Source organism: Desmodus rotundus, chromosome 8, assembly GCF_022682495.2.
Source record: "Desmodus rotundus isolate HL8 chromosome 8, HLdesRot8A.1, whole genome shotgun sequence".
NCBI classification, from domain to species: Eukaryota; Metazoa; Chordata; class Mammalia; order Chiroptera; family Phyllostomidae; genus Desmodus; species Desmodus rotundus.
In genome coordinates, this window is record NC_071394.1 from 126,542,250 (window position 1) to 126,562,746 (window position 20,497).

Genomic DNA, 20,497 nt, shown 5'->3' on the forward strand with positions numbered 1-20,497 from the left:
TTTGTATATAGCCTGGTTGTAGGGAAATGCCTGTTGAAATAGGGTTCCCATTTCCCCGACAGACTAACCCCCACTTATGGGGCGTGTTCTCTGAGGTAGGAGCAGAGCTGTTGTTTACTAAGAGGAACATTTACTAAGTGTGTGGAGTGCATTTCCCTTCGGTGTATTATCTCATTTAAACCTGACGCCAGCCCTGCGCTGTTGGGCACTGTTGTTACTTCCCATTTTTTAGGTGAGAAAACGGAGGCCTTTGTGGAGGTTACGGTAACTAACCTGCCCAATATCACATAGTGACTCACGGTGACTGTGTCTGCCTGTCCCCAGAGGGGTTGAGCTTGCAGTGGAAGTGCTTTCCTTAGGAAATGCATTCGTGCCCGTGTGCCGGTGCAGAGGAAATGTGCTCATCTCCAGGCTGTTTGTTTAAAAATGTGGGAGGGTAGGATGGGGCAGTGGTCCTGCAGTTCACCCCAACATGGAGAGGTGACGGGTGGATTGTCATGTGGGAGGAGAGCCAGGAACCTAATAAGGGGGGATAACAGGACTGTGGGTGGGGATAGGGTGTGGGGATGGGTCACCTGTGATGAGGAAGTTCCACTGGAAATATTTTTTTATTCTATTCATGTGTCTCATTTTTATTAAAACAGAGACACCATATTCTGTGGACACCCTGTTTTGCGATCTGCCCTTTCCACTCAGTCTGTTCTGAGCACGTGTCCTTGGCCACCACATGCTTCTCTACGGAGCCGTTAGAAATCGTGCATTGGTGAGAAGGTACGGACTTGTAGATTTGTGGATGGACAGTGATTTATTTCATCAAAATTCATGTGATCAGACCTTCTCATTTTCCAGTTGTTCTCTGTTGTGCCATGCAGAGAAGAGGGAAGGTACATGTCTGTACACAGGTATGGTTTTCTCTTAGGGAATACTTGTAGAAGTGCAGTTGCTTTTGTTGTATGCCCCTGGGCACAGAGAGCTCATCACCTGCACCCTTGTCCACAGCACAAGTTGTCACTAGAGCGAAAAGTGCCAAGTGATAGATAAAAAGATGTTGTCTCATATTTGTTTAAATTTTTATTCCTTTGATTACTTGTGCGTTTTTTTCTGAAAACTTTCACTACTGAATTGCCTTTAATAAAGATTCAAGCATAAGCATTTTAATTACAGATTCTAACATTTTTCAGTGTGAAATGGTCCTCGTGCTTCCTTGGAATGCACTTGCTGTGAAATCAATGTTATCTTATAATCTTAACAAACTTTTTTTTTTTTTTTCATGTAGGGTTGCTCTTTTTAGGTCCCAATGTTTTCTTCTGAAATTTTTCTTTTTTTTTTAAATTTTTTTTTATTTTTATTGTTATTCAATTACAGTTGTCTGCCTTTTCTTCTTCTGAAAATTTTCAAATCCACATATGTGGTACGAGGAGAGTCCAGTGAACTAAGCTGATGTTTACCTTACACATGTATTGGTGTGTTCGCTGTGCTGTGGTATTACACAGGCTTGGGTTCCACACCAGCCCCGCCTGTGGGATCCTGGACGGTGGGCGAGCTCTTTCCAGCATCAGTCTCCCCATCGGCCACGCAGGGACAGTGGTGATGCAGCTGTGAGGGTGCTGTGAGCTCTGGCTTAGCGCCCCCCCCGGGGTGATGCACCTGGGCCTGGCCAGGCACAGGATCACCATGGAGTCCCCAAGAGCCCCTAGTGCACTTTGCCTTATTGGAGTCATGATTTTTAAAAGGCCAACTCCTCCCAGGGCCTGACTGCAGTAAAATCCAGGCCCTTCCCAGGGGTCGTGTTCGGGAGAGGCTCTCTTGCCCCTCTTCCTCTCTTCCATTGTTGTCCCACATTCCTGGGCCTCTTTCTCACTCTGATGCTTATATTACCTGTATCCTCGAGTGTCGCAGCCCAGCAGCTGCTGTTCTTGGCTGGACGAGGTTTATTGCTGACTCAGGCCTGCACAACAGCAGGGCAGGCTGGGCCTTGGTGCCTCTCCCCTGGACCTCAGCTGTCTTTCTCCCCATTTCTCGCTCCCCAGAGACCCTGTGGACCTTCAAAGTGATGACTCATGCAGCGTGGGCCTCAGGGCTTCCTAATTTCAGACATCTGGCTTGTCTCAGGGGAAGCTATCCTCATCAAAGCAGCAGCCCTCCAGCCTGGCATCTCAGAGATTTCCAACAAGCCTGCCACAGTGATCTGGTGTGAGGGCGCCGCTCTTGCCAATTTCTCCGGCTTTGGCAAGCCTCCAGACTCCCCCCGAGCCCCTGGTGCCCTGGGAATGTGCAGAGAACTCTGCTGCAGAGTCTGATTGGGGTTTGAAGTGGGGCAGGGACTGTATTGCTGGGTTGCTATGCTGAGGACTGTGATGCAGCGCTGAGGACAGGGATGCAGTGCTGAGGACAGGGATGCAGTGCTGAGGACAGGGATGCAGTGCTGAGGACAGAGATGCAGTGCTGAGGACAGAGATACAGTGCTGAGGACAGGGATGCAGTGCTGAGGACAGGGATGCAGTGCTGAGGACTGAGATGCAGTGCTGAGGACAGGGATGCAGTGCTGAGGACTGGGATGCAGCGCTGAGGACAGGGATGCAGTGCTGAGGACAGGGATGCAGTGCAAAGGACTGGGATGCAGCACTGAGAACCGGGATGCAGTGCTAAGGACAGGGATGCAGTGCTGAGGACCGGGATGCAGTGCTGAGGACCAGGATGCAGCACTGAGGACCACCCCCGCCCTGCCCGCTGCCTGCCAGGCTGGCCTCACACTCCCTGGTGGCAGGATGAAGTGTCCCAAGGCTTTGTCCTGAGTTGCTTTGGGAGCACAGAGCAACCCCGTTAGCCTGGCGTGCTCGAAACCTCTGTGTGGAGGAACATACTCAAGTTACCATTTCTACGCTGGCCTGGGAACGCTGACTCTCAGGGACCCACAGCCAAGCTTTGAATGTCTTGCCCAGTTTTTGGGGTCTCTCAGGTGACACATGTCTGTGCTGGGCCTGGGCCAGCTGGCCTCACAGCAAGGTTCCGTTGGGGACGAAAGAGGAGAGGTAGGCCATAAGGGAGGCCACTCAGCTCAGCCTCCCCTGGGCTCCTTTGGCAGGAGAGGGAGCTATTTATGGCCGGGTAGGAACCTGCTACTGCCAGCTAGAGAGACGGGGCGGTTACGTAAGGCTGTCAGAGCATGCTGCCTTTTTATTCTCTTTTCTTCCTTACTCTGGGAGGCAGGGATGGGCTTGCAGAGGGCAGCACGCCTATTGCAGCAGAATGATTGGGGAAACTGGGGGATTTGGTCACATGACAGTGGTGTGTGTTAATGAGCCCGACCGATGAGATGGATTTGGCGTTCGCTGGGGGCACTGTGTGTTCCCGGGTGGGTTTGCTTCTGCCCTCAGCACGGTTCAGAGAGGAGAAGGCTGAGTTGTGGGAGTAAATTGGTTCGGAGTAACTTTTCTCCAGTTACCTTGAGTTATGGATATTTTCTTTGAACAATTCTTGATTTTTTTAGGGGAAAAATACTATCTTGGGGCGACTCACTTTCTTCAGAGCCAAAGAATGGCATCACCTTAAAAACGGCATTTATTTTGTGTGTGGGCACGTGCGTGTGTACACATGGGTGCATGCTTGTGTGTGCATGCGGGAGTGTGTCTGTTATGGGGGCATACAGCCGTGCACACGTGTGTGGCCTGAGGGGTGTTTGCACCCGTGTATGCATGTGGGTGTGGGGGGGCATGAGGGTGTGGAAAAGTGGTAGCAAGGGAGGAAAGACACACATGATGGGCGCTCACATGCAGTCCCCATCCCACGCCACAAGTCATTCTGGTGCAAACCGCGACGGCGTCCGCCTACAGTCTCCAGCCGTCCCGGCCCCTCCTCTTTGAGGGGCCCTTGGGGCTGTCCTGAGGGTTCACAGAGGCCCCGACAGTCGTCCTTCGGACCACACGGCACCTCCTTTCCTGTGCCGTTGGTTACCCCCGCATGGCTCTGATCCTTCTCCTCTGTGTATTCTTTCTCGTTCTCCGCGCCCTCTGCCAAGGGCTCCGACCCTGTGCACAGCAGTTAACACTGCTTGAGTAAATGCAAGATGCTTCCCGGGCCTGCTTCTCTCACCCCCTGAGAGACATTCTGAGCCAGTCACCTTACCTCTGCTCACCCCTGCCTCCCCAGACGAGGGCGGTTCTACCCAGCTCTAGCGTAGGGGGTTTTCCCGGGACACATGGCCTCAGGCGTGTGAAAGCCCGGGGTGCTCTTATCCACTGCGGGGGCCGTAGCTGCTTCTGGGCGGCCCTGCTCTTTCTCCCACCTGGCACCGTCACAGCAGCCCTGCCACCTGGCCCGTCATGGCAGCCCTGCAACACAGCTCCTCCTCACCCTCCAGCTGTTCACTTCGGCCACGATGTTTTTCCCCTGCATAGCCACTTGCCCAGTTATTTAAGGAGCTGGCCTGGACTGATGGGACTGCCGGGAAGGTCAGACGAGGTCGAAGGCTGAGATGATGGGGAGCAGACCTGCGGGGTTCCCCGCTAGGTGTCTGCCAGCCCAGCATGGCCCCAGAGGTCAGACCCCATCTGTAGGCCAGCTGGGCTGTGCGTATTTCTTCTGTAGATTGGACTGGTCTCAGTGGGGTCTTGGTGTTCAGTTCTTTTCCCCCCTTTACAGCAAAATGGTTATTTTGAGAGACAGTGGACAGATGTGGGAGAATGGTCAGTGGTCAGGGATCCTGTGGGATGTCTGATTCTCCCCTGGACTGTGAGTGACTTGAAGTAGAATGTTACTCACACTTGTCAGAGAGACAGCCACATCCTTGGAGCTGCTGGAATCTAAGTTCAAATCCTGGGCCACTTGTCCAGTCTCCCTGAGCCTCTTTCCTCTCCTGTAAGAACCAGATGGTGATGTCACCTTATAGGCGGTGAGCCTGAAAGGAGGTTGCGCAGGGAAATGACTGAGCCACGTGCCCGGCCTGGAGCTCAGTGGACGTTTACAGCCGTGCTGCCTGGCGGGCTGCACTTCCGCGTGGCCCACGCAGGTATCGTCATCTTCCAAGCAGGCAGCAGCTTCCACCACGAGGTCGCTGTGAGATGGTGAGAACAAGAAGCTCTGTGGCCAGCCAGCGGCCCGAGCTTTCAAAGGCTCCTCTTTCTGGGCAGAGGCATCCAAGGACCTATGGACTGTGTGACTGCTTGTCACAGCTCAGCAATTCTGAACAGACAGGTCCAGGTGCAGCCAAAGTTTCCAACACAGGACAGATTGTTCGCCGAGATTCTATCAGTCCTCTATTGCTGTGGTGACAAACTGCCACAAATTCAGTGGCTTGAAATAACACCCATTTGTCAACTTCCAGTTTTGCAGGTTAGCTGGGCTGAGCCCCTCCCTGCAGCTCTGGGGAAGAACCTATATTCAAGCTTATTCAGGCTGTTGGTCAAAATCGGTTTCTTGTGGTTGTGGGACTGAGACCCCCGTGTCCTTGGGGGGCTGGTCTTTGTTCCCAAAGGCTGCCTGTGTTCCTTCTCATACTTCCTGTGAGCTCCTAGAGGCCCCTCCCTGGTTCCTGCTTGTGACCCCTCCCTCCCCATCCGCTGGCCCCTGGTTTTCTCCTGACAGTCTCTGGGTTTGCCCTGGAGGAAGCTCCGTTTTTAGCCCATGGAAAGTAGGTGATCTGTGTTCACCAGGGACCGCTCTGTCTGCGAAATGTCACTTGGCTCTCCTGCCAGAAGTCACCTGCATGTGGGTGGCAGAGGGTTCATGCTGAGAGCAGCAGGGACTTGGGGGAAGGGATGATAAGGACACAGAGCCCCCCACCCCCAACTCCAATGCTGGCCCCGTCTCTTCCTTGCCCAGAGATGAGGCGTCCAAGTCCCATCTGAGTCCCAGTGGTGCCATCTCCTGTGTCACACGGCCCTTGGGGTTGTCGTTCAGGTTCTGAGCCACAAAATTCCCACAATGCAGGGGGAGATCTTAGGAAGTTGCACATGTGTGTACTTTGTCAGCAAAGTCGAGTTCAGCAACAAACCGGAATCAGCATGAGCAGCCTGCCCAGGACTCTGACACCCTGGGGGCTGGGATTCTGGACAGCAGGCTTGGAAGCATGAGGCCGGGGACCTAGGCCAAGGCCCCCCGGGCGCCGGGCGCCAGGCGGGAGGGTTCTCTCTGCTGGAGCAGAGCTGCCTCTGGGAGTTCTTTCCCCTACTTCTTTTCCTGGCACCTCTTTTTGCTGAAAAATTGACCAGGTTGCAGAATTTCTCACTCCTCCGCTAAGAAAAATCCCTCCTTCCGGCAGGCTCCCAGCAGAATTCAGTAAGCCAGACAGAGGCGCTTTCATGGCTCGGGGCCGTCCACCCTCACTTCGCTCCAGCCTCGTTTGTGTCTGCTGCCTGAAAGGAGCCCTTTGCTTGGTGTGCCGGGGGTTGCCGGAGCCCGAGAGCACCAGGGCTGGGGCTGCTTCGTTCCAGAACCCCGTGTGGAGCCTCTGAAATGCCTGCTGACGTTCGAGTGAGGGGAGGCGAGACGCGTGGGTGCCAAGAATCATTTTCCCATGGGGGTCTCATCGCTTGGCTCAGCCCAGACCTGGTCCCCCCTTTGGCTGGCTCTGCAACCTTTGGAATGTTACCCAACCTCTCTGAGCATCCTTTCCCCCCGATTGGAAAATGGGGCTGGTGACAGTGCCCGGCTGAGTGGGGGTTGGGGGTGGCAGCAGGTGGTATCAGCTAGAACCTCCAAAGCACTTGACCCAGCTCCCTAGCTTCAGGAGGTCCTCAAAGTCTTTGCACCAAACCCTTCGTTTTGTTCGTGATTATTGATTCTGCGACTGTGTAGCTTAGTACCTAGTGGATGCCAGGACCAGCCCTGCCTTCAGTGAAGGCACGCAGCTGGTGGCAGGTGCAGAGGGCCTTTTCCCAGTGTGTACCCCATGAAGTAAATGCCACATGACTAGATGTCACGCAGAGAAAGGTTTCACGGTGAAATAGGCTTGGAAGTGTTGGCGTAAGAATATGGTGGTAGAACCAAGAAAGGGGCCCAGTTCTGAGAATCTGGAAACCATCGCGTCACTGACAATGGTTCTTTTGAGGATTTGATGTACCTGCCATGGGGGTAAGTGCCTGACGTGGGTTGTCTCGTTTTACAGAATTCAGGAGTTTGGATGTACCGTTATTCGTAACTGTTTTTCTATTTTTTAAAAAAATACTTTATTTATTTACTTTTAGAGAGGGGAATGGAAGGAGAAAGAGGAGAGAAACATCAGTGTGTGGTTGCACGCCCCCTACTGGGAACCTGACCCGCAACCCAGACATGTGCCCTGACTGGGAATTGAATCGGTGACCCTCTGGTTGGCAGACCTGCACTCAATCCGCTGAGCCGCACCAGCCGGGGCTGTAACTGTTCTTCTGTTGATGGACATTGAGGTTGTTCCTCTCTTGGTTCTGATGGTCTGAAGTTCGGTCTTCTCACTTTAAGAGGGGCTTCTCAGGACAACGGACTATTCCTCAGCCTTAAAGAGGAATGGGATTCTGACACATGCTACAATATTCCGTGAAGCTTGCAGACATTACGCTAGGTGAAATAAGCCCGTCAGAGAAGGACAAATGTCATCCACTTCCATTCATAGGAGGCACAGAGTAGTGAATTCACAGAGACAGAAGGGAGGCTGGTTGGCTGCCTGGGGCTGGCGGGAGGGGAGAAGCGGGGGTCGTGTTTACTGGGGACAGAGGGTCTGTTCTGCAAGATGAAGAGACTCCTGGAGGTTGTTTGCACAACAGTGTGGACATACCGAACACCACTGAGTTACACATTTCAAGATGGTTAAGGTGGTACTTGTCAATGTTATGTGCTTTTTAATCGTAATAAAACATGAATACCACTTTGGTATTTATGACAAAAGAAAGAATCGTATGAGAATTACAATTCAGAAGTCACGGGGCATGAGGTACCTCAGGTGTGGTGTGCGTGTGAATACACACACTTACGTGCCAGGGTTTGAGACATGCAGATAAATTGGAGTAGTTCTGTTGTACTTTTTTTTTTTAGGGGGGGCTGGCTCTCTCAAGCCTTTGAAGGCTTTGTCAGTTGCTGTGCATAAAAACTGTACTTCGGACTTCAAAACGGTTGCTTGCATCCCGTTTTGAGGCTTGAGCGAGCATTTGCTGATGTCTCCAAAATTTGTCGTTTTAGAAAGTGTTCATAGTTGAACTGTTTATTTTATAACAGTATGTTTCTGGCTTAAGGGTCGGGCCACTGTAGAGTGAAGCCAAGGTACCAGGAGGAGGGGACACAAGGATTTAGGGCCAATGAATGACCAGCATTCAGGCCAATGCCCTCATTTCTGAGATGGTGAAAGCAGAAGTTGGATAATTCATGTTTGACACCCTCTTTAAGAAATGTTTATCTTTTAGACCCTTTGCTTAAAAAAAAAAAAACACATGGATTTGAACAGAATTATCCTGTTTGCAGTAGAGTAACGGCATTTTGCAAAAGAAGAGCGTATTCTAAACCCTGCGTGACGATCGACCGTGTAGAATGCGCCTACGTACAGACCAGGGGGGTCTGAGTGAGGAGGATGCCGTCTGGTCACGGGTTTTATGTTAAAACCTTTTGACGTCCACATCCATGGTGTCCCGTCCCTCCACACTGGGCATCTTTCTGGGTCGATCAATCCGTACCCGCTCTGGAACTCCCTTTTCACAGCTTCCTCCGCGGCTGCCCCGTAGGACACGATCCTGTCTGTTGCACATTCCGTCGCTCTTAGCATTTCACTGTGATGAGCAACCTGGACCCAAGGCTCCTTGGCCAAACGGCCACACACATTTAGCCAGGCTGTCCACAAAATGCCAGAAGCTATCCATGGTTAAAAACTCTTGCCAAATTGAGCCTCGTTATGATTTTTAACTCTTTGTTAGTCTGATACAGATTTATTTCTCTTACTATTACGGTTCCTTCAAATGTTTGGTGTCTGTGCATTTCTTTGTTTGGGAGGGGAGGTAATCTTTATATCTCTTGCCCATTTTTTTCCCCTTTCGGGCTGTTTGCTCCAGGTTTGTGAGTCCTGTGCGTACTTTAGACATGCGCTGCTGTATGTCCTGTAGCATGTCCCCCTCCCCTGTGAGTTCTGTGAGTTGGTCTGTTCATTAGTGAGCGCCCAGAAGGGGTCGTCAGCATGCCTGCCGCTCCAGGGAAGCGAGGGGCCTTTGAGTGCTGCAGATCCGACGCTGTCTTTCTGTTGCCTGTGCACGCAGCATGAGCTTTATTGGTTCGCTGGAGGTCTTGCAGGCCACCTCCTCAGGCCCCACCGCCAGGCAGGTCTAGGCGTTTTCTTATCACATGGCGTGGCCGTCTGTCTGCAGCCCAATCACTGACGGACGCGATGCCACAGTCCTGCTTTGTCTCGGGGTACCTTTCACTTCGACCAGCCATGTCCAGGCTGCCCCACGCCTTCCTGTTTTGTATTCAGGTGTCCACCTGAAGGAGGGCAGAGGGCTCATCACCTCGGCTGAGTTCAGTTACAATAGGAGCGCTCGGTGGGTTTGTTGAGGGGAAATGTCAGGATAAAACATCTGTAAACTTTCTTTTCTTTTTGTTTTTCTTCTTCTTCATTTTCAAAAATGAACTGTAAGTGCATCGTGTACGAAAGAAGTAATTCTCAAACTTTCTTGGTCCCAGGACCCCTTAAAAATTACAGAGGATCCCAAAGAGCTTTGCTCATGGGTGTTCTATGGGTTCCCACATATTGTGTTAGAAATCAAAACAGAGCATTTTAACCACAGGGATGCAGAGTTACCCAGTCCATTAATTAGCCCTCAGAGCAAAGGCATCATCATCACACGACACCGTAGTTTCCGGAAGCTCCATGCACATCCACGGGAGAACAAAAGCGTGCTGGAAAATCACTGGGACCCCGCGGACCCTTCAGGCTGGTGTGAAGGAACCGCAGGGGCTCTCAGGCCACAGCTGGGAGAGCTGTCGTGCTGAAGAACATTCCTCAGGCTTCCTGCCGTGTTCACCAAGCTCACGTTGGACATGTCTGTCGGCATGTGTGTGTTCGCGTGTTTTCCCATGCACGGGCGGTGTATGTGGAGATGGGCTGGGAGGAGAGGGGCCATTGCTGAATTGAAGGTTAAGGTCTGAGGCAGTACTGCTCTCCTGAAATGTGCGGGGACGTCCCTGGCATGGAGGTTCGCCATCCCAGGAGCCTGTAGAGTCCTCAGCCGCCTCTGTCCTGCGCCGCCCCTTTCCATCAGTCGGGTTCTGGTCGCCCGATGTTAGACAGGACTGTGAAGGGCCTGGTTAGGCTGAGGTTGCTGGTGTGGCACCTAGAGAGGGCTTGACTGGCAGGGTCCTAGGGTCTTAACCTGCTGTTCTTGGGCCCCTAGAACCTGCGAATGGGCTGATTTTCCTGAAATTGCATGTGTTTTTTTATTTTATTTTTTTGAACTAGGCGTGTGGTTGTCATCGTATTCTTAAAGGAGTTCCCCCACATTTGTCGACATAGCCTTTAAGTCCCTGGGGAGTTGAGAACGCTTCGTGGTTGAAAGGGTTTAAGAGAAACAGCACGTTATACGTAATTCAGTATCTAAATAAAATGTATACGATCCCTGCGGAGATAGATCGGTGCGTGTTTTCCACAGAAAGGACACGCACGCACAGCTCTCCTCACTCCCAGCGTGGCTGCCGGGCGTCCCGGAGTCTTCATTTCAGGGCAGGTGTCAGCACTTCGGCCTCGGCCCAGGGTGTTTATTTGCTTGGCGCTGCCTCAAGACAGGCTTCGAGACCTGCAGTGAGTGAATCCCGCAGTCCTTTGCTCAGAGCTGTGGGCCTGGACGGGCAGTGCCTGGGCTGGAACAAGGAAGCAGTTTGCAGAATGTGCAACCTGAGCCCACATGGCCTTGGGGCCCTTATTTTTCTAAGGGCTGTGTCCACTTGTTTCCCATGCTGAGTAACTGTGCTCCAATCTCTATGCCATCCTGTAGATTCCCCGTGAGGAAGCCCTGCTGGTGTGCCGGACCTAACGGGGGCCGTCCGCCCGACTGCACCAGACTCCGGCAGCGGGACCCCTGATGGCAGTGGGCACCTCCCCGTGAAACCTGCCAAGCTGGACGCCACAGCTCTGCACGACGACACTTTGGCCAACTCTGTGCCCTCCTCGGAGGCGTGCAACCATGCAGTCCTAGCCTGCGGCCCGGGCATCCCTGAGGAGCACTATGTAAGCGAGGCTGTGGAAGATGCTCCCAGCTGCAGAGGGTACCGGGATGCCTGTACCATCACAGGTATGGGGGCCTTTCCCTGCCAGGGAGGGAGGGCTGGGGAAGGGTGCGGCCACAGGAACCGGTGTGGCAGAGGAACGTGGGGGTGAGGAGGGACCACCAGTGTCTGAGCTTTGGGATTGCAAGGCCGGCCATCGAGAACTGATGTGTCTGAGATGGACACAGCACCTCACAGAATTGTGAAGGTTAAAGACAGGGACATTGAACCCCGAGCAGCGTGCATGGCCATCGCGATGCTCAGTGTAGCGTGGCCCCGTGCCCTCTCTCGGAGGCTCAGTCCCTTCAGATACATGATGGGTGTCATGGAATGGGACGCAGTGGTGTGCAGGGTGCACTCATGGGAACCACACGCGGTGCCTCTGGACACTGTTGGGAGTGGCACAGACATCGGTTCCTGTGGGTGCCCGCGTCAGTCCCACCTCCCGGTGTCCCTGGAGCAGGGCTGGTCTCCCCCAGTGGGCTGGTGACGTTGGCTGGCCAGCACGCTGCGCTAGGACTCTTGCTCGTTTCTTTCCCCTCTGGGATCCCTGGGACAGAGCTCCGAGCCGGCGCCCGGGAGAGCTCAGGGTGGGAGTGGTGTGGGAAGTTTGCTTTGGTGCCCATTCCTGCCTGCCGCTGTCGTCCTGTTCGAAACAGCGCTCGATGGTAGACAGTTTAAAACACACGTGTTTGCCCCCAGTCGCGTTTCACTGTTCCGGCTCACCCGTGAAGCTCAGAGGGACCCCCGCATGTCTGGACCCCAGCCTGGGAGCCTCGCCCCTTTGCTGAGTGCCTGTCCCATGGGTGACTGCATGTGTGCGCTGAATCCGCCTGCCTGCCCACCCGCTGAAGGCCCTGGTTCCACCGTCTCCCCTCTCTCTACGACGGCGTCCGTTTCCCCTGCTCATGGGCCTTTCCTGTTGGCACAAAAATGTGCTATGATCACTCTTTTTATTATTATTATTATTATTATTATTATTATTATTATTATATTTTATTGTATGATGATCCTCTTCTTAAAAGGACTCATCCTCGGCCACTCTTTCCCCAGAGCCAATGCTCCACTCTCTGCCCCTTGGTTTGCTGGCCCACTTTCTCTTCGCCTGTTCTCTCCTGCGTCCAGTGCAAGCAGGTGTGTGACCCCTCGGTCCCCCAGCACTGACGGCCAGGGTCAGTCCAGGGGCCCGTCCTGAGCCTCCACCTCCTTGCCTTTTCAGTAGGAGTTGATGCTGCTGACCACTCCCTTCTGAAAATTGGGTCCTCCCTTGGCTCTGGGTCCCCATTCTCCGGGTTCTGCCCCCTTGCTGGCTGCCCCATGTCTTCCCCCAGCCTGGGGGTGTGGGAGGGCCCGGGGCTCAGCCCTCCCAGCCCCTCACTCCCCTGTGTACAGCCATGCCCTAGTGGCCTTTCCCAGTCCCCAGGACATAAAACCTGCCTCTACCCTGACCACTCTCCGGTTCCGGTCTGCAGACTGGACCCTCCGCTCAAGGCCAGACGCGTTGGTCTAAGGCCACATCATTTTCCCTTGGATGCCTAGTAGACAACTTGAACTCCTGATTTCCACTTCACCCGCTTTCCCAAGGTCTTCCCTGTCTTTGTAGGTGGTGCTTCCATCTGTCCAGGTGTCCATGCCGAAAACCCGGGAGGCATCTGGGACCTCTGTATTTCTTTCATGCCCCAGTTCGCTGGGACATCTCTTGGTTTCCTCTTCCAGAATTTATTTGTCTGTCTCTCACCAGCCCCCCAGTGGCCACCCTGGTCCAAGCCATCTGGCCTCCTCGGGGGCCTCCTGCCCACCTACCTACCTCTGTGCCCTCCATTCTCCACAGCCAGGGTAGAGGCTTATTCAAGTACAAAGTCAGATGGGTTAGCTCTTCTGCCCAAACCTCTGGTGGGCTCATGCCAGCTGCGGCCTGCGAGGGTCTAAGTGACAGGGTCCCCCGCCCCCTGGCCTGGCTCCCCTGCGCCCGCTGCGCTCTGGGCCCATGGGCCTCCTTGCTAGTCCCTGGACACACGGGAACACCACCACCTCCCCCAGGGCCCTTGTTCTTGAAACTGCCCGGCTTCCAGATCACCCTAACTCCCGATGTTTTCACGATTCCCTCTTCACTTTCCCCAAATGGCATTCGTTAGCAACGTCACCGCCCTGCATAAGGAGGGGTCCCCCTGCCTTTCCCCACCTCCCTTTCCCACTTCATCGCTCTCCCCAGACTTAGGCATGAACTGTGCTCCCAGCGTATAAACAGAACCTAAACTGACCCCAGGGCAAGCACTTTGTGCGCCCCGAATCCCAGCGACCGCCACAGCGCCTGCATGTGGCCAGAGCTCAGTAAACATTTGTTGGGTAAATAAAGCGTCATTTAATTATTATGCCGCCACATGAAGCAGGGACTGTTATCCCCTTTTACAGGTAAAGAGACTAAGTCACGAAAGGTTCAGCGTCGTGCCTAAGATCCCGAGCTCTGAGGGGTGGGACATGTGTCCAGGCCACAGCCCTGGGCCACATGTTCTCTGCCACCCAGGAGTACCGTCTAGTTGGGGAGCCAGATGAGCAAGTGGGAGCCAGGTGTGCGCCGTGGTTAGTGCAGTGATGGGCACGGGCACACAGGAGAGCACCAGGAAGGGTGCCTGGCCAAGTCCTGGAGGACAAAAGGTAGGGGCAGGCCAGGAGGGCTTCATGGAGGAGGCAATGTCCCAGCTGCGTCTTCATTTGTCCAAACATGTGAACTAATCCCTGGGGTTCTTGTAGCGTCTGTGCCAGTGAAATCCAGGAAACATCCAGCCAGTTCAGGCAGTTTTACTTTCTCTGAACGTGACAACCGAGGGCAAAGAAATGGCAGAACGTGGTGCTAAACCTCAGACCCTATAGGGTGTGGTAACTGAAAGTTCCATGCCGGAACAGCTGGGGCCGGCTCCACGGGACGGCTGAAGCAGAGCTCCATGCTGCCACAGCTGGCAGCGGCTTGGTAAACAGGAGGGAAGGAGGGTAAACACAGGCGGCGTTACGTGGTGCCGAGCAGCTGGACCATACAGATCACGCTCGGGGTCACGTCTCATTAGATGCTCATGGAGAGGAGGACACGGAAAGAAAACCATTCTCAGGCAACTGGAGTATCCCCAAGGATGCCTCTGTGGGCTCCAAGGGCTTTGCCAAGTGTGGTCCTGGGGCACCACTTGGCATCTGGCCCCTGGTAAATACACTCCGCCCCCTGTTCCCAGGGAGCGCTGAAATGAACAGGAGACTTTTTGTTCCTCTTACACTTTTAGGCAAAGCCAAGGGCCCATCACAAAGCCCCGCTCCCCTACCCCACAACCAGGGGATATCACATTTTCGGGTGCGTCACCTTCTGTGTGGGGCGGTTTTACAAGATGAGCCGATAGGGTGCCCGGGCTGCCTGGAGTTACGTAACCCATTGTGCGGCCAGGGCAGCTCCCAATCTTAGGATTCGCCCCAACAAGCAAACTGGGAAAAGTGCTGAGGCGGCGCGGGACAGTGGCGGTGCCGAGCAGAGAAGAGTCCCTTCTCTCTCTGAGTTGCCTTTGGAGCTGATTTCTGCACATGGCATTGGCGTTGCACTTCAGGCAGCCCATAGGGGCCCCGCCCCCTCCAGGGCTCTGCTGCAGGGAGCTCATTCAAATGCACTCCGGTGGTGAGTGTGTGTTTGCCTGTTTTGCTGATGTTTGTTTGTTCTTCTCTGTGGTGTGGCCGAAGAGGAGGAAGGGACTGCAGGGGACTTCGTTTCTCTCCTGCTCTGTTCTGTGGGCCGGGTTGTCCTCGGACACGTGGCAGGGAAATTGCAATATTGAATCAGGGACAGGCAGAGCAGAGGGACCTTAGCGGCTGCTCACCCTGCGTCCCTTCATCCAGGCTCAGAGGAGGCAAGGGACCCGGGGCCACCACGAGCCGCAGGTCCGGATTGGGACCAGGCCCGTTGGACTCCCACTGCGTTTACTGCGAGAGTTCTTTGCAACAGCTGCACAGGGTCTCCTAGGTACCCCCTGGCCTCTCCAGCGGTGATTTCCCTTGTCCTGTGTCTTTCTCTTGGTTTCTTAGCGCTTCCACTGGTGTCTGAGTCAGCGAGGAAGTGTTCAAAAGGTGAAGAACAGGGTGAGACAATGTCTCCCTCTTTCCTGTCCTCTTTCCTGCCCTCACTTTTTCTTTCTCTATGAAATGTGCTTGGCCCTGTGCCCCTGACCCACACCCCCATGGTGGAGAGCTTGCTAACCCAGTTCTGCTCTGGCTTGCCTCCCCCAGGGGCTGGCAAGCCTTCTCACTTCCCAGAGCTGCTCAGAGACTGCCTGGGGATGGCCCATCTGGTATCTGTCCTGGCTGGGTGCTGGTGCCCCAGGGCTGTCTGGGCCCCAATCAGGGAATTCCGGGAGGTGGGAGCTCCTCTTGTCCCAATCCAGGCAGTTGTAGGTGTCCAGACGTGTGAGACTTTGTGTGAGAGATTTTGGAGGTGCTGTGAGTGTGTGTGGTGGGGGTGGGGGGAGAGGCGGGCGTTCAGGTGTGTGCAGTAACTGTTCAACCAGCATCTGTTCGAGGCCAGCTGTTTGCTGGTGTGCATTGAGGAGAACTGATCTCGAGTCCAGAGTATTGGAGGGGGGCAGAGGTGTGAATGACTAGCTGTGACCCCCATGTGAACGGCTCCAGGTGTGCTTCTTGGGGCAGCCCTGCCTGAGTGTCCTCCTCTTCCCAGGGCCACTGCCCATGAGGATTTGTTCCTTGTCTCTCTCAGTCATTCAGGCCATCAAACTCAAGGATTTATTTTCTGAACATATCTCGGATAAGATACTATGGACTTCTCTTAAGAGTGAAATTTAAGGTCTTGTTTATCAGTTCCTGTCTAGAATAACATTTTTAATGTGTTTTCCACTGAAAATGTATTATCTTATGGCTACTTGACGAAATGAAACAAAAGAAGGGACAGTTGAAATATCCCTTCTCCCCCCGCCCCCAACCCAGAATAAGTAGATGTGACTTAGAATCTAGGACATTAAAACTTTTTTTCTAAATTGTAACTTAGAAGTGTTTTTTGCTCCTTCTCTTACTGGAATCTCCCCGATTCAACAGTCTGTTTGTTTTTGCAATTGTAATGCTGGAGTGGAGCCCTGTTATACTGATTTCTAGGGCTGACTAATCTTCAGCAAAAGCACAAAAGCGCTCACTGCTTTCAAAGTGCTCCAGGTGGTTTGGGCCGAGACCAGCTGATCTTGCTTCCCCTTAGTTCCTCTTCACTAGGTGAGGAGAACATTTCTGCACAGGGTTTTTGACAGAAATTGTAACATTTAGTTAAAATGTTTTAGTAAGATTCTTGACATATGGGGTGGGCCACATTTCTCAGTGTTTGATACATTTTTATCCTTCTCCTAATTGGTTTCTGTGCTGAATTTGAAACAAGTCTTTAATGTATATAATGCATTGGTGTTAGTATTGGTTCCCTTGAAACATTTTAGGAAGCTGACAAATAATAAATTATAATAAAAAAATTAAAGAGTAATCTTATTAAAGAACTAATCAGGGGTTTCTTTGTGGGACTTCAGACCATTGGTCCCAGCCACAAATAGCATTCCTAACGGTGCTCCTTTAACTGCGAAGTTTCATACTGCATTTACATTAATTTGATTCACAAGGATGGGAGCGAGCTCACTTTGGAAGCACACACGCTTTGCCAAGGCGCTCTCTTTCCGTGTGACCAGAACAGGGTTCAGAGGCCGCTGCTGGGCCCAGGGCCAGGCGTGGGCCTCTGCCTGTAGATCTCTGTCCTTCCCACATGGCCAGCTTCTGCCTCTGGGGCTTTGCAGGGGTTTCCTGAGAGAGGTGCAGGGTGTGCTGCTCCCGGAGTCAGGCCTCGCAGGTGGGCTTGGGTGGCCCCTGGCCACATGCTGCATTGGTGACTCTAGGACTCATCACCCCCTGAGGAGCTTTGAGTCAGAAACTTGTCTGTGTTCTCTGAACCCTGCTCTTGTGTGAACATGGACAAAGGAGCAAATCAGGCCGAAGCTATCATAAACTGACACTTTATAACTGTAATTAGACCTGGAATGAATCAGATTTCATAAATCCTGTGTTAGTCAGGGCTCTCCAGAGAAATAGGACCAACAAGATATATATAGAGCCCGGCTGGTGGCCCAGTTGGTTGGAGAGCATCATCCTGTACACCAAAAGGTTGCAGGTTCGATTCCTGGTCAGGGCACATACGAAGTGATGGGTTCGATCCCTGGTCAGGGCATGTGTAGGAAGCAACTGATCAATGCTTTGCTCTCACATTGTTTTTCTCTCTTTCTCTCTCTCTCTCTCCCTCTCTCCATCTCTCTCTTTCTCAAATCAATATACATAGGATTAAAAAATATATGTGTACATAGACACATATATATGCATGTACATGTATGATGTTTATTATATGGAATTACACACACACAGTTATGGAGGCTGACAAGTCCCAAGATCTGCAGGCAGCAAGCTGGCGGGAGACTCGGGAGAGCTGAGGTGTGCGTCCAGGCCAAAGGCCAGCAGGCTTGCAGCCTAGGAAGAGCCACAGTTTCAGCTCAAGTCCAAAGGCAGGAAAAAGCTGACCTCAGCTCAAAGGCAGCCAGGCACGAGGAATCCTGTCTTACTCATGGGAACATCAGCCTCTTTATTCTATTCAGACCTTCACCTGATTGGACGAGGCCCACCTACACCAGGGAGGGCAACCTGCTTTGCTCAGTTGACTGGTATAAATGGTAATCACTGGAAAACATTCTCACAGAAACACCCAGAATAATGTTTGACGAATGTCTGGGCACCCCGTGGCCTCGTCAGGTTGACACCTAAAATTAGCCGTCACCAGTGCTCACAGAGGCTGACCCTGACCGAGCTGTTGCTCCGTGCCCGGCTGGCTCCCAAACACTGCTTTGGGGACTCATTTTGTCCTCAGCGCAGCCCTGCCAGATGGGCGTCATCGTCACCCACACCTATAAGGAGGCGTAGAGAGAAGCGGTCCTCTCGTGTGAAACCCAGGTCCTTGGGGTTTAGACCCAGCGTGTCATGTTCTGGCCTTATTTACATTAATCTCCTCCATTCTGGATTTTCCTTTTTTTTTTTAATAATTTAATTTAACAGGGTTTTAAATGATGAGAATAACACATGCAAGTGGTAAAACGTGAAATCGTCCCCAAGTGTAGTCGATGAAGAATAACTCCACCGTTCTGCAGTTTTACAAAATCATCCCGGGACGTCTTGATTCACATAATTCCTTTTCTAGAAAACACGAGTGGGACCCTATCGTATACCCCCATGTGCGTCACAAAAGATGGCACAATAATTGCAACGTTGCCGTATTCTCCAGAAGAGCCGCGCCCTCTCCCATTGTGGGGCTGTATCATTATCATCTCTCATTTATTTAAACCAGAAGATGTAATGTTGGTTTTTTATTAGAAACATTTCATAATTTCTCCTCTCTGAGTCTGAAATTAATAGATAACCAGTCCTCTTCAATACATCATGTTACAAGAACCCATAATAACACCTTACTGTAGCGTAGAGGAGGAACTAGAGTAAGATGAGGGACCCTGGGTATCAGTTGTAGCTGGGTGGGTGTGGACATGGCCTCACTGGAACGCACACTGAGCGGCCCCTGCAGGCAGGGTTCCCGTGAAGGTGGCAGCTGCAAGGCTACTAATTGTGTGTGGCCACTCGAGGTGTGAGAAAGTGCCGCTGTTTTTGGCAGGTCCCCTCCTGAAGGAGGCTTTCGGTTGTTTCCAGTTTCTGCTTTTTCACAGGGCCTTAAGGAACCGTCTGGCATGTGTCACCTACCCTACCTGTCCCTAAGCTGACAGGGGATGTGCATTTAGGGCTTGGGACGTGCATGTCACAGCACTGCCCCGCAGAGAGCCTGCGCCTGGAAGTGTCTAGCACCAGCGCTAGGGAGTGGCAGCGTCTGGCGATTTCTTGCCAAATCTGGATATTATCAGTCCTGTTCGTCTTGGTTGATCCGATAGTGATGAAAAATGGTATTTCATCTGGTTTGGTGTCTTTTGAATTATGAATGCGTCTGTGCCTCCTTTCTGTCATGTTTCATTTTCTGCAAACAGCCTGTTCTTTGTTTGTTTTTCTAGTGGGTTGTTGGCCTTTAAGTTATAATTGGGTTTCTATTGTGTGCACAGAGATAGGGCGTTTCTCTCTTTTGTAATTCAAAAGAGAGAAAAATGTCTTAAAAATAGTTACTGAAATTTCTATGGAACTATGACTATGTTTGATATTCATAGGAGACGTACAGGGCACTAAGAGATTGTATAAAGGGGATTTCTGAATTGGCATTTCCGAGAAGGCTTCTATGGGAAAGCAGTATTTAAGCAGAAGTCTGAAGTATATGTAGGAGTTAGCGGGGTTGGGAGGGAGGGAAAGAACAGTCGTTCAAAGCGGTGGAATCAGCATGAGCAAAGGCCCTGTGGTAGGAAGATACCGATAGTGATAATGGTGGCTGTCATTGACAGAGCACTTGGTATGCACCAGACATTGTCCTAAATGCTTTTTATGTCTAACCTTGTTTAATTTGCACGTCTTAGTTATCTGTTGCTGTGTAACAGATTTCCCCAAACGTGGGCAGCTGAAAACATCAAACCTTTGCCTCTGTGGAACACAGTCTGGCAGTTCCTCAAAGCTTAAAGTTCCTCATTAGTCAGTATGTGCCTTGTCAACTCTGCTCCTAGTTATATAGCCAAGAAAGGAAGACATGAGTTCACACAAAACCTTCCATGCAAGTGTTCCGGGCAGTATCACTCATAATTGTCCAGAGGTAGAAGCAACCCACGTGTCCAGCAGTTGATGAGTAGATGCACAAAGTGTGGTCTGTTCGTCCCCTGGACTATTGACTGGTGGTTTGCAAATACAGAAGGGCTGCAGGGAATGTCTTTGTTCCCACACATTCGTGCAAATATGTGACAAATGCACTTGTGGGAATTTCTAGAGGGGGGACTTGAGTTGTGATGGATGTGGCCAGAGAAGCTGTGCTTTTTGTTTTGTTGGGGAAATGTGGGGCAGAGTCTGGGCCCTCACCCTGGGCACCGTGGGCACCCATGGGCACCCATGGGCATTGTTAGCAAACGTCTTGCTCTTTGTTGGCCGAGCCGTAGAAAACAGCCGCGCATCTGGTCTCGGTGTGTATTCCTCTCAGGATGTGGGTGTGGAGCATTTGGGGGTGTTTCCTAGAGGAATTTTTTTTCTATGATTCTAAACAGTTTTTATTTTTAGCTCATGGAGTAGTTAGTTACCTCCATAATTCTAAATAAGGTGGTTATTA

At 52.1% G+C, this 20,497-nt stretch overlaps 1 protein-coding gene across 7 annotated transcripts in view; it reads left to right on the top strand.

Annotated features, from left to right (window-relative positions):
- The window catches only part of TRAK1 (trafficking kinesin protein 1), a 157,902-nt gene that overhangs the window by 45,607 nt on the left and 91,798 nt on the right, over nt 1-20,497 (top strand). For 2 of the 7 annotated variants that reach the window (XM_053930412.2, XM_053930414.2), the window contains exon 1: nt 10,964-11,237. The exons of 4 other annotated variants lie outside the window; for them this stretch is intronic. Coding sequence is in view for 1 of the 3 variants with exons in the window: in XM_053930405.2 (XP_053786380.1) it covers nt 14,773-14,863 (91 nt within the window). In the remaining 2 variants the exon portion in view is untranslated. Of the gene's footprint in view, nt 1-10,963; nt 11,238-14,508; nt 14,864-20,497 lie in introns of those variants that run through there. One more of the 7 variants, XM_053930405.2, reaches the window with a different exon arrangement.